This window comes from Heptranchias perlo, chromosome 19 (genome assembly GCF_035084215.1).
Source record: "Heptranchias perlo isolate sHepPer1 chromosome 19, sHepPer1.hap1, whole genome shotgun sequence".
Taxonomy (NCBI): domain Eukaryota; kingdom Metazoa; phylum Chordata; class Chondrichthyes; order Hexanchiformes; family Hexanchidae; genus Heptranchias; species Heptranchias perlo.
In genome coordinates this window covers 696864-710174 of record NC_090343.1, presented here as the reverse complement: position 1 = coordinate 710174, position 13311 = coordinate 696864, and the positions used below count along the sequence as shown (strand labels likewise).

General features: G+C 44.8%; 1 protein-coding gene across 2 annotated transcripts in view; it reads left to right on the top strand.

Annotated features, from left to right (window-relative positions):
* fer1l4 (fer-1 like family member 4) overlaps positions 1 to 13311 on the top strand; it is a 320348-nt gene that overhangs the window by 37103 nt on the left and 269934 nt on the right. Inside the window, exons 3-6 of one of the 2 annotated variants that reach the window (XM_068000123.1) lie at positions 2186 to 2274; positions 3371 to 3470; positions 12239 to 12330; positions 12879 to 12920. In XM_068000123.1, the coding sequence (XP_067856224.1) occupies positions 2186 to 2274; positions 3371 to 3470; positions 12239 to 12330; positions 12879 to 12920 (323 nt within the window). The remainder of the gene's footprint in view (positions 1 to 2185; positions 2275 to 3370; positions 3471 to 12238; positions 12331 to 12878; positions 12921 to 13311) is intronic. The other variant, XM_068000124.1, reaches the window with a different exon arrangement.

Below are 13311 nucleotides of genomic sequence, written 5' to 3'. Positions count from 1 at the left end.
GCGATTTGTGGTTTGGGAGCAACACGCTTTGTACAGCCCAGAAGCAGAGTATTTTTTTCAATATAAATTAACCCAAACAAGGCAACATTTATAAATTACAATTGAAACTGAAACAGAAAGTGCTGGAAACATTCAGCAAGTCTGGCACCTGTGGACAGAACAGAGGAGTTGGTGTTTTGGGTGGGGACTCTTATATAGAGACACACACACACACACACACACCCACATGCAAACACATATACACACACACCCACACACACACACGTACACACATACATACACACCCCCACATGCAAACACATACACCCACACACACACACGTACACACATACATACACACCCCCACATGCAAATACATATACACACACACACACATGCAAACACATATACACACACACCCACACACACACACGTACACACATACATACACACCCCCACATGCAAACACATACACCCACACACACACGTACACACATACATACACACCCCCACATGCAAATACATATACACACACACACACACACACATGCAAACACATATACACACACACACACACATGCAAACACATATACACACACACCCCCAAACACACCCACACATATATATATATATATATGTGGGATCTTTGGGGAGGCAAAGGGCTGTCTCCAGGCTGAGAGAGTTTTGCAATGACAGGGTGTTTCAGCTTGCTAATGATCTCCTCTGAGGGTGTAAGTGGGGGGGGTGGGGAGAGCTGCAGACTTACGATGCAAGGTTTGGGTTATGTTCAACCCAAACACTTGGGTCTGAGCTGCCCAGCAATAGTGTCTGAAATTTGGGAGACTGAATCCCCCTGCTGTTTTGGGATTACAGTGCTTGCCACACCGAGCGGCTGCTGTATCCCTTGAGACATAGCCCTGTATGGAGCCTGTTTGGTCTTTGTGGTCAAGCCCAAGGATGACTGCAACCGGCTTGGAGGCCAAGTCCCTGGTCATTGCAGTATAGTCAGCAGTGAGGAGCGACCCAGGGCTAGAGAGTGAGCACTGGGCAGGGTCTTTTGTACTTAGATATATTTATATCCTTCCACGTATTGGTGTGATTGTGGCTGGCCTGATAGTGTCTGGGAGGGCCTTTGCCTCCAGTACATAGTATAGGAGTTTCAGTGGGAGGGGAGTGAGTGCCAGCAGCAGGACCTTGTGGAACTCAGCACGATAACCACCGACCTGAGGCATGTCCCAATTGGAAGCTTTTTATTGCCAACTGAAGCTCACTGGCTGAGATGGGGCATTGAGTGACTGTGTGGTGTCCTGGGAGAGTTGGGGGGTCGTGGGGTTAAGACTGCATTGACTTTAAAGCTACACTGAGGTAAATCTTGGTGAAAGATTGACCAGGAACCAGGAGTGCTGTTATAAAGTGTTGGATTGATAGAACTCAAAAACAATATTATCTCATTCCAACAGATCAGTATATTTGGCCAGTCAAAAATATTAATCAATAAGCAGGAAAGCTTCAGAATTACGAGTGCTAAAATCCATAGGGTGAATGAGACTGACTCCTCCATCATTGACCTATTACCTATGTTCTGCTGTCAGGGTTCTGAGACAGGCAGGTTTATTAATGTAAATATGAGGAGCTGATACTTGCCATGTGCTCTGTGTAGAGCTCAGGATAAAAGCAAAGCCCAGACACTTATGGAGATTGGCTCCCCACTCCGAATGCAAAACAGGAGATGGTGCCTGGAGATCAGTCCTGGAACTAGATGAAATTATGCACTAATGTAAAAAAATCTTATACTTCTATGTCGTCCAGGCAGTTTGAAGCACATGGTCTGTAATCACCCAGGACTTGGAGACAAGAGAAAACCAAGATGGCAGGCTTGCTTTCGCATTGAATCATAGAATCATAGAATCATAGGATCATAGAAGTTTACAACATGGAAACAGGCCCTTCGGCCCAACATGTCCATGTTGCCCAGTTTATACCACTAAGCTAGTCCCAATTGCCTGCACTTGGCCCATATCCCTCTATACCCATCTTACCCATGTAACTGTCCAAATGCTTTTTAAAAGACAAAATTGTACCCGCTGAAATATTAAATAAAAAATAAAATTCCCAAACCATTGATTGGTTACATTTAGGTTTTATATTGTGCTGTGCTGAATTCAAAATTGTTTCAGATATACATAAATGTACGTCTCTGTTGCAGGAATTCCGCTGGCCTCATTATGGAAGGGACATTATGGAAGAGATGCTCGAGATCAAAGTCTACAACTACAGCAAGCTCTTCAGTAACAGGTGTGTGTAGAAAGGTCAAGGTCTGCACCTGAAAGAAGGTCCTCAGCAAATGGAGGGAAGTCAGCTTGGCTCAGTTGGTCACACTCTTCTCTCTGAGCTGGAAGGCTTTGGTTTGTGCTTAGCACCAGGATTTTGTTGTGTTAGGTAGGCCTGATACTCTGGTCAGGGAATGCTGTTCAGTTAAGCTCCTATCTTTTTGTTGAGGAGGATGTTAAATGTTGTAATGGGAATGGTGGGGTTGGTATTCTGCAACAATGAGTTTGAGTGGGCAAAGGGCCTATTTCACCTTGTAAATATAATTTAAAACCAGATTGTTCCAGCATTTCCAATACTTGCAATATGGTTAATGATTTATTGATTTTCTACTATGCTCCACTCCTGTTAATTTTTACTTGTGAAATATTTGAATTATCTGGTAATTTGAATTGAGCAATTTAAATAAAACAGCACGAGTTGCTTGAAAATATTCAAATTAACAGATAATTCAAGTTAAGCAAGTTTGAAATAAGAGTGGACTGTATTGCTTAAATGTACTTGTTTCACTGAGAAACAAGGAAGCGAGAGAATTTTTAGCATTTCTTAAAACGTTTGATAAATGGAAAGGTAATCGAGAGCTGAATGTAGGGGGTACATCACCTCTGCCAAGCTTTGAATTAAGAGTCTCACAGTTGTCCTATTAGCCAGTTATGCAGTCAGTGTCTCCGCCATTGCTCTTGCTCACCACCACTCACCAGCTGATTTGGTCATGAGCCACACTTAACAGAATTGGTTCCAGGTTCAATTCTTGGTTTCTCCTGAGTCAGATCATTTCCTATCAGGGGAGGGCAGGGCAGGGGCTCCTCATGCCTCTGGGCTAAGAGAACAGGGAAGAAAGGCACAGGCTTCCTGCTCCATGGGGGAACGTTTCCATATGGAAAGAAATCAATGTTAATGGTCTTGTCACAACCTCCAAAATGATTTCCAGTGACTTGCTGGAAAATGCAATTTATGAACATTTGATAAAGACACAAACAAAGAATGTCATCAAAGCCAGAAGAGGAGATAATGAACAAGGTAAAAGAGCAAATTAATTCATACAATTTTTCCCTTTTTATAGGCTGCTGGGTTACTTACACATCAGCCTTCAACAAGTGACTAAAACTGGGCGATTAGTTCTCAGGGAAGTTCTGGTTGACAAGAAGAATTCTCTGACGGATGTAAGTACTTGTGTTTGTGTGTTTGTGTGTTTGTGTGTGTGTGTGTGTGTGTGTGTTTGTGTGTGTGTGTTTGTATGTGTGTCTGTGTCTGATGGTCAATAATTGAGGCAATGAGCAGGAGAATAGATGAATAGTGATTTTTGTATCCAATTTTTTCCAAATGATCATGGAGAACCAGAGAATGAGAACTGGTGGATATTCAGTGGTTGGCAGCATCCCAGCTGAGCCCTGCCTAACGTCCAAACACATACACTTTATGGTTAGGGGACTGCAAAGTGAGCAGGAGGGGAAGGTCTCTCTAATTCCCCCTCCATAGCCCAGGGGCACTGTGGCCAATTGTAGCTCCCCTACAGCAGAGATTAGGGATTGAATTTGCGATGATCTTGGTCTGTGCAGCTCGGATTAACCCTGTGTGCTCACTCACTGAGAACCAGAAAAGCTATAAAATCATATTTCTAGATGGAGAAATATGAAGGAATTGCTGAGCTTAAAATGTTGTGACATCATATTTGGAGATGACTTCCTTAAGCAGTGTGACAGTAAACAATTTGCAGTTTAATCTGAGAATCTTCAGTAGTCTCTCTGTGGCCTTTATGTATGGTGTGGAGTCATTGTTCTGCTTCCTGACAATCGATGGGAATTCGGTCAGCAGGTGTTACATCGCCTTCACTCGGGGCAGTAGGGTTCCTCAACAGTGCAGCTTTTTAGTGGGTTTTCTGGAAATTTCTGAAATATAAGCGAGAAGTGTATTGTTAAAATAGAAGTTCAGGTTTTCAATCTATTTTTGTGTCTTGGGAAGTTGGTTATTAATGTTTTCTGTTATTGATGGCTGGTAATGTTTTCTGTTATTGATGGCTGGTAATGTTTTCTGTTTTTTATAGTTTTTATTCCCTTTCCATTTTTCTTTCTGCCAGTTTTTATTTTCTCCTCACCTCTTCACCCCTGACTCCTTGCTCGTTACTAGGATACAGTTCCATGGACATCAGGTACAATCCAGTGTCCTGCCCACATGGGCATTCTTTGTGTGAACCAGAGCTGTTTCTACGCCCTCCCCAGCACATTGTAGTGCAGCACAGATTAACTAACTCTGCACAAACTGCAGGTTGAGCACGGGAACCTCTTGGTTTATAGCCCGGTTAGTCATTATCTTGACCTATTCAAGGTTTGCAATGAATTTTCATCATCAGCCAAGAAAACATGGAGACCCAAACAATGATCCCACCCCCATCCTGCCCTGTGTCTGGGCTTTTGGACTTGGCAAAAAGCAGCAACGTTAGCACTGAGAAAAAAACAAACACACCACATGTACGTAAAACCTGTTTGACTCAAAAATTAAGAAGGTCAGCCAATAATGAGTAAGCACATTCACTTAGCAACTTATTGCTTATTGTAAACAATTTTACAACACCAAGTTATAGTCCAGCAATTTTATTTTAAATTCACAAGCTTTCGGAGATTTCCTCCTTCCTCAGGCAAATGTTTCAGGATCTCCTTGAAGCCTACACATTTATACATATAGAACAATACATGGTGTTTACAGACTGCCCCTGCAACTGCCTGTTGCCAAGGCAATCACCGTGTTCAGACAGAGAGGTGTCACCTGCAGAACCCCCGAATACACATTCAACAAAAAAACAAACAGGGAAAAAAAACAGAGAAAAAAAACACAGAGAGAGGCAGAAACATCCGGAAGGCAGAGAGAGCCAGCAAATGACCCATTATATTAAAAACAGATAACATTTGTTCGCTGGTGGGGTAACGTGTAGCGTGACATGAACCCAAGATCCCGGTTGAGGCCGTCCTCATGGGTGCGGAACTTGGCTATCAATTTCTGCTCGACGATTTTGCGTTGTCGTGTGTCTCGAAGGCCGCCTTGGAGTACGCTTACCCGAAGGTCGGTGGATGAATGTCCATGACTGCTGAAGTGTTCCCCGACTGGGAGGGAACCCTCCTGTTTGGCGATTGTTGCGCGGTGTCCGTTCATCCGTTGTCGCAGCGTCTGCATGGTCTCGCCAATGTACCATGCTCTGGGGCATCCTTTCCTGCAACGTATGAGGTAGACAACGTTGGCCGAGTCACAGGAGTATGAACCATGCACCTGGTGGGTGGTGTCCTCTCGTGTGATGGTGGTATCTGTGTCGATGATCTGGCATGTCTTGCAGAGGTTACCGTGGCAGGGTTGTGTGGCGTCGTGGACGCTGTTCTCTTGAAAGCTAGGTAGTTTGCTGCGAACGATGGTCTGTTTGAGGTTGGGTGGCTGTTTAAAGGCGAGTAGTGGAGGTGTGGGGATGGCCATAGCGAGGTGTTTGTCCTCATTGATGACATGTTGAAGGCTGCGGAGAACATGGCGTAGTTTCTCCGCTCCGGGGAAGTACTGGACGACAAAGGGTACTCTGTTGGTTGCGTCCCGTGTTAGTCTCCTGAGGAGGTCTATGCGATTTTTTGCTGTGGCCCGTCGGAACTGTCGATCGATGAGTCGAGCGTCATATCCCGTTCTTACTAGGGCGTCTTTCAGCGTCTGTAGGTGTCCATCGCGTTCCTCCTCGTCTGAGCAGACCCTGTGTATTCGCAGGGCCTGTCCATAGGGGATGGCCTCTTTGACGTGGTTAGGGTGGAAGCTGGAAAAGTGGAGCATCGTGAGGTTGTCTGTGGGCTTGCGGTAGAGTGAGGTGCTGAGGTGCCCGTCTTTGATGGAGATTCGTGTGTCCAAGAAAGAAACTGATTCTGAGGAGTAGTCCATGGTGAGCTTGATGGTGGGATGGAACTTGTTGATGTTATCGTGTAGTCTCTTTAGTGATTCCTTGCCGTGGGTCCATAGAAAGAAAATGTCGTCGATGTATCTGGTGTATAGTGTTGGTTGGAGGTCTTGTGCAGTGAAGAAGTCCTGCTCGAACTTGTGCATGAAAATGTTGGCGTATTGGGGTGCGAATTTGGTCCCCATGGCTGTTCCGTGTGTTTGGGTAAAGAACTGGTTATCGAAGGTGAAGACATTGTGATCCAGGATGAAGCGGATGAGTTGTAGGATGGCTTCCGGAGATTGGCTGTTGTTGGTGTTGAGTATTGATGCTGTCGCAGCGATGCCGTCATCGTGGGGGATACTGGTGTATAGTGCCGAGACGTCCATCGTGGTGAGAAGTGTTCCTGGTTCAACTGGTCCGTGGGTACTGAGTTTTTGTAGGAAGTCTGTAGTGTCGCGACAGAAGCTGGGGGTTCCCTGTACGATGGGTTTCAGGATGCCCTCGATGTATCCAGAGAGGTTCTCACACAGGGTTCCGTTGCCTGATACGATGGGACGTCCGGGTGTGTTGGCTTTGTGTATCTTTGGGAGGCAGTAGAAGTCTCCCACGCGGGGATTACGTGGGATGAGAATGCGTAGGATGCTTTGAAGGTCTGGATCGAAGGTCTTGATCAGTTTGTTGAGCTGGTGGGTGTGTTCTTTGGTCGGATCTGCAGGTAACCGTCTGTAGTGTTCCTGGTTGTCCAGTTGTCGGTATGCTTCTTTGCAATAGTCTGTTCTGTTCTGTATGACTATGGCTCCTCCTTTGTCCGCTGGTTTGATGACGATGTTGCGGTTGGTCTTGAGAGCGTTGATGGCGTTGCGTTGTGCTCGGGTGACATTCTGGACTGTCTTCTGAGTGCGGCTGATGAATCTGGCATTGACGCATTTCCTGACAGCTTGAGCATACATGTCCAGCTGAGGGCAGCGACCCTCCGGAGGAGTCCAGTTTGACTCTTTCCTCTTCGGTTGCTGTACCGCGGATCCCTCTGTCTGCTGTTCCGGATCGTCGATTGTCTCATTGGGTTCGCTGCTGAAATCTTGGGGTTTGTGGTAGAATTCCCGGAGCCTCATTCTCCTGATGAATTCCTCTGTGTCCGCCGCGAGACTAGTGGGGTCCATTTTGGTAGTGGGGCAGAAATTGAGCCCTCGGCTGAGAACTTCGATTTCGTCTGGTTGAAGGGTGTGGTCGGATAAATTGACAATAGACTTCCCTGTGGTTGCAACCGTGGTACCAGGGGAAGCTTGGTCGTTGCTGGTGGTGATGCCGAGTTTCTCAAGCTTCCTGCTCTTGGTTTTCATGTAGGCAGCGTAGTTCCGTTGCCTCGTCTGTTTGGCGGTATAACGTAGCTGGTCTGCTGTGTCCTGAGTACAGGTTGAGAGTATGGACTCTATCTTGGTTTCGAGGTTGTGGCGTCTGCTGTAGAGTTGGTGTACGAGATGGTTGCGGAGTGTGCGAGAGGTACGGCGGCAGAGTCTCTCAGCGTAATCCGAGTTGTATGTGGACTTGAGTGGGTTCGTGATCTGGAGTCCTTTCGGGATCTTGTCTGCTTTCTTGCAGCTCTGTAAAAACTTGATGTCTGTGTCTAAATGCGCGATCTTCTTGGATATCCTTTCCACTGTGAGCCGGCAGTTTGTGGTGTCGATGGTAGTCATGATGTGGAGATGCCGGTGATGGACTGGGGTTGACAATTGTAAACAATTTTACAACACCAAGTTATAGTCCAGCAATTTTATTTTAAATTCACAAGCTTTCGGAGATTTCCTCCTTCCTCAGGCAAATGTTTCAAGAGCTCCTTGAAGCCTACGCATTTATACATATAGAACAATACATGGTGTTTACAGACTGCCCCTGCAACTGCCCGTTGCCAAGGCAATCACCGTGTTCAGACAGAGAGGTGTCACCTGCAGAACCCCCGAATACACATTCAACAAAAAAACAAACAGGGAAAAAAAACAGAGAAAAAAACACAGAGAGAGGCAGAAACATCCGGAAGGCAGAGAGAGCCAGCAAATGACCCATTATATTAAAAATAGATAACATTTGTTCGCTGGTGGGGTAACGTGTAGCGTGACATGAACCCAAGATCCCGGTTGAGGCCGTCCTCATGGGTGCGGAACTTGGCTATCAATTTCTGCTCGACGATTTTGCGTTGTCGTGTGTCTCGAAGGCGGCCTTGGAGTACGCTTACCCGAAGGTCGGTGGATGAATGTCCATGACTGCTGAAGTGTTCCCCGACTGGGAGGGAACCCTCCTGTTTGGCGATTGTTGCGCGGTGTTATAGCAACTTATTGCTATGACAGTAGTTAAAAATACAGCACAAATAATGAGTTCAGCTGAGGTATCTGATTGGGATTTTTTTGCTTGTTTCCAGATTCTTTCAGAATTAACATATTCAACATGCTTCAAAGAAAAAATGCATTTGAATTGCTGCAGAAGCTTACGTATGTTGAAGGGACTTAGGGCTGTACATACGGTGTCTCAGGGCCATTCCTTCTCCTGAGTTTTACATTTTTAAGCACTGTTAGCTGAGGCAGGCATTTCATGCACTGTTCCCTGATACACAAGATAGGCCGACATTCAAGGCTGTTTTGGGTTGTCAGCTATTTTGAAGCTGTTGAACAGTTTTTACCAGTTTTCATAAATGGGCAGTGTCACAAAGTTTGTTGTCCCAATTCCCAGTCTCACTGAAGCCTAACTTCATGATATCATGGGGGTGGGCGGAATGGAAATAAGGGAGGAGAATCCACTCAAATATACAGACCTGGAATAGCCTTCTCTGTACCCCTCCAATAACTGAATACCCTTCTCTGTCCCCCTCCAATAACTGAATGTCCTTCTCTGTACCCCTCCAATAACTGAATGTCCTTCTCTGTACCCCTCCAATAACTGAATGTCCTTCTCTGTACCCCTCCAATAACTGAAGTCCTTCTCTGTACCCCTCCAATAATTGAATACCCTTCCCTATATCCCATCAAATAACAAAATATTCTTGTGTGTACACCCTCCAATAACTGAATGTCCTTCTCTGTCCCCCTCCAATAATTGAATACTCTTTTCTGTACCCCTTCAAATAACTGAATAGTCTTCTCTATATCCCCTCCAATAACTGGACACCCTTCTCTGTGCCTCATTCCCTCGCTCTTTTCCCGTAGCCTTCAAATTTTTTCCCTTCAAGTATTTATTCAATTCCCTTTTGAACGTTACTATTGAATCTGCTTCCACCGCCCTTTCAGGCAGTGTATTCCCGATCATAACTACTCGCTGTGTAAAAAAGTTTTCCTCATGTTGCCTTTGGTTCTTTTGCCAATCACCTTAAATCTGTGTCCTCTGGTTCTCGATGCTTCTGCCAATGGAAACAGTTTCTCTTTATTTACTTTATTTAAACCCTTCATAATTTTGAACACTTCTATCAAATCTCCTCTCAACCTTTTCTGTTCTAAGGGGAACAACCCCAGCTTCTCAGTCTAACCACATAACTGAAGTCCCTCATCCCTGGAACCATTCTAGTAAATCTCTTCTGCACCCTCTCTAAGGCCTTCACTTCCTTCCTAAAGTGCAGTGTCCAGAATTGGACACAATACTCCAGTTGTGGCCGAGCCAGTGTTTTTTAAAGGTTCATCACAACTTCCTTGATTCTGTACTCTATGCCTCTATTTATAAAGCCGAGGATCCCATTCTTTTTAAACAGCATTATCAACCTGCCCTGCCACCTTCAAAAATTTGTGCTAATTTACCCCCAGGTCTCTCTGTTCCTGCAACCCCTTTAGAATTGTTTATATTGCCTCTCTTCATTCTTCCTGCCAAAATGCATCACTTTGCACTTCTCTGCATTAAATTTCATCTACCATGTATCTGCCCATTCCATCAGCCTGTCAATGTCCTCTTGAAGTCTATCACTATCCTCCTCATTATTTACTACACTTCCAGGTTTTGTGTCAGCTGCAAATTTTGAAATTGTGCCCTGTACACCCAAGTCCAAGTCATTAATATATATCAAGAAAAACAGTGGTCCCAGCACTGACCCCTGGGGAACACCACTGTACACCTCCCTCCTGTCCGAAAAACAACCGTTCACCACTACTCTCTGTTTCCTGCCTCTTAGCCAATTTTGCATTTGCTACCTTCCAATCTGCTGGGATCTTCTAGAATCTAGGGAATTTTGGAAGCTCATAACCAATGCATCCACTATCTCTGCAGCCACCTCTTTTAGAACCCTAGGATGTAGGCCGTCAGGTCCAGAGGATTTTTCAGCTTTTAGTCTCATTAGTTTCTCTAGTATTTTTTCTCTACTGATATTAATTACTTTAAGTTCCTCACTCTCATTAGCCCCTTGGTTCCTCACTATTTCTGGTATGCTTTTTGTGCCTTTTATTGTGAAGACAGATACCAGCTGCCATTTCCTGATTCCCCATTATAATTTCTCCTGTCTCAGCCTCTAAGGGACCAGCATTTACTTTTGCTACTTTCTTCCTTTTGACATACTGTGGAAGCTCTTACAATCTGTTTTTATATTTCTTGCTGGTTTACTCTCATATTTTATTTCCTCCCTTTTTATCAATTTTTTGCTCGTCCTTTTCTGCTTTCTAAAACTCTCCCAATCCTCAGCCTTACTACTCTTCTTCGCAACATTACAGGCCTCTTCTTGTAATCTCATACTATCCTTAACTTCTTTAGTTAGCCACGGATGAATCACTTTTCCCGTGGAGTTTTTATTTCTCAGTGGAATGTATATTTGTTGAAAATATTGAAATATTTCTTTAAATGTTTGCCATTGCTTATCTACTATCATACCTTTTAATCTAATTTCCCAATCTATGTTAGCCAACTCACCCCTCATACCTATGTAATTGGCTTTATTTAAGTTAAAGACTCTAGTTTCGGTCTTAAGTACATCACTCTCAAACTCAATGTGCAATTCTATTATATTATGATCACTCTTCCCCAGAGAATCCTTTACTGTGAGATTACTAATTAAACCTGTCTCATTACACAATACGAGATCCAAAATAGCCTGTTCCCTGATTGGTTCCATGACGTATTGTTCTTGGAAACTGTCTCGAATGCATTCCATGAACTCATCCTCCAGACTGCCTTTGCAATCCAGACCGGGTGACTTATCTACTTTACACCAACTTAATGAAAGAATCAGTCAACAACCAAAATGTAATGCCCTTTTTTTCCCTCACGCTGCAGCGTGCTGGGTTATGGTTCCATGGGCACTGACAGACACCAGTTCCTTGTTCAAATGGATGTTCTTCATCAGTGAGTTTGACAGTGAGCACCGATGCCTTGTTTACCCATGTGGAGGATTGCAGCTCAATCCAGCATGTACACACGCACTTTCCAACTAACTGGTGATTTTCCCTTCCCTGGACCAAGGCCAATGGGACTAATTGTAGTGCTTTCCCTCTGGAATCTGTAACTTGGCACAGGCCAGGGATCAAACCTGGGCCCTCCTAATCGAGAGTCACAAATGGTTGGGCCAAGCACGCTGCCCTAAGGAACTGCAATCATTGACCCCCAACCGTCATAACCATCTTCCTTTGTGGCAGGTCCGAGTCCAACCACTGAAGGGTTTTCTCTTCAACTGCCACGATGCTCCGTTTTGCTTGGGCTCCTTGATGCCACACTGAGTCAAATGCTGCCTTGACGTGACAGCAGCTACTCTCCCCTCTCCTGTGGCATTCAGCTCTTGTGTCCATATCTGGTCAAGGCTGTGATGAGCCAAGTGGTTCTGGCAGAACCTGAATGGCTAGGTTGGGGGAGGAGTGTTGAATTGCCATGAGACCTTTAAAATCCACCAGAACAGGCAGAGGGTCCTTTGTTTCACCTGATCTGCGGCATTGCTGCGTTTCCTCAGTACTGAAGCATCAGCCTAGTGTGGAGTTTGAATCCCATGCTCTGACTCTGAGCTGAAAGTGCACCAGCTGGGCCAAGCTGAGTAGAAGGCAATAAATTATTTTTTATGTAACGCCTGTCTGATTTCAGATATTGGTGGAGTTGGAGATCCGATATCAGCCGGTCGAGGGAGCTGTGGGAACATGGACAGAAAATGACTTTGTGGTTGATATAAGTGACAGGTCAGTGAAGCACATGATGAGAAACTGCTGAATGTTCACGAGTAGGCAAAGCACAGCCAAGGGCTCAGCCTTCAGATCCATTCCAGTAACGTTACTTCTTTCTTTATGGTTTAATGGGGGAATGGGGGTTCGAATGAACGTCGGTGCTTATCGAGGGGAGAGACTGAACAGCTGGAAACAGGAATTTTATTCCACTCTGAAAGCATGAAGCCAGATACGGACAGAAAGTACAGTTACTCTAATCTGCTGTAACAATTTGCCTCAGAATCAAACTCAGAAGAGGTTCCACCTGCCACACCAGGGACCAATAGAATTGTGCCTATAACGGCTCTTCGAAAGACCTATCCAATTAGTCTCACCCCCCTCCCCTGGGCAGTTTGTTACTCAGCCCCTCTCTGAGTGGGATTTCAAATAAGCGCAGAACTACAGGCCGTTTAGTGCTGTGGGCCTTGCCATTGGCTTCAAAAAAGGTTAGATTTATCAATGTCGGATAATTATTACTTAATTAAAATGTGTTTCTCTTCTGATGGATTTTTTTCTTTTCACAGGGAAGCTCTGATTATCCAAAATGACGGTTACAGATCTGTTGAGTAAGTGGTTCCTTGGTTCTTTTTTCAAGAAACAGTATAAAAATCATCTCCTAAAGTACAGTATTTCCCACATAACCCTCTAATTTATGCACTGCTCTCAGAATGAGATCAAATCACTTCAGTTACACGATCTGAGGGGGGACTTTTTGCTGATTCCAGAACGGGAGCGGGTCGGGGAAGGAGCAAGTCTCAGGGCTCAGGACTAAGGGCAACTCTTCACAATGGAATGTAGATTTCTAACATTTAAGATTAATTTGTGCAACATTCCAAAAACATTCACTGTGTGTGCATGGTTATCTGCGTGTGCAGTGTGAAAGAGTTTGTGAAGTTGGGCCAGAACTTTCTGATGCACTGTTTGGCTGCAGATGCTTATACACACTTTGAACCTCCC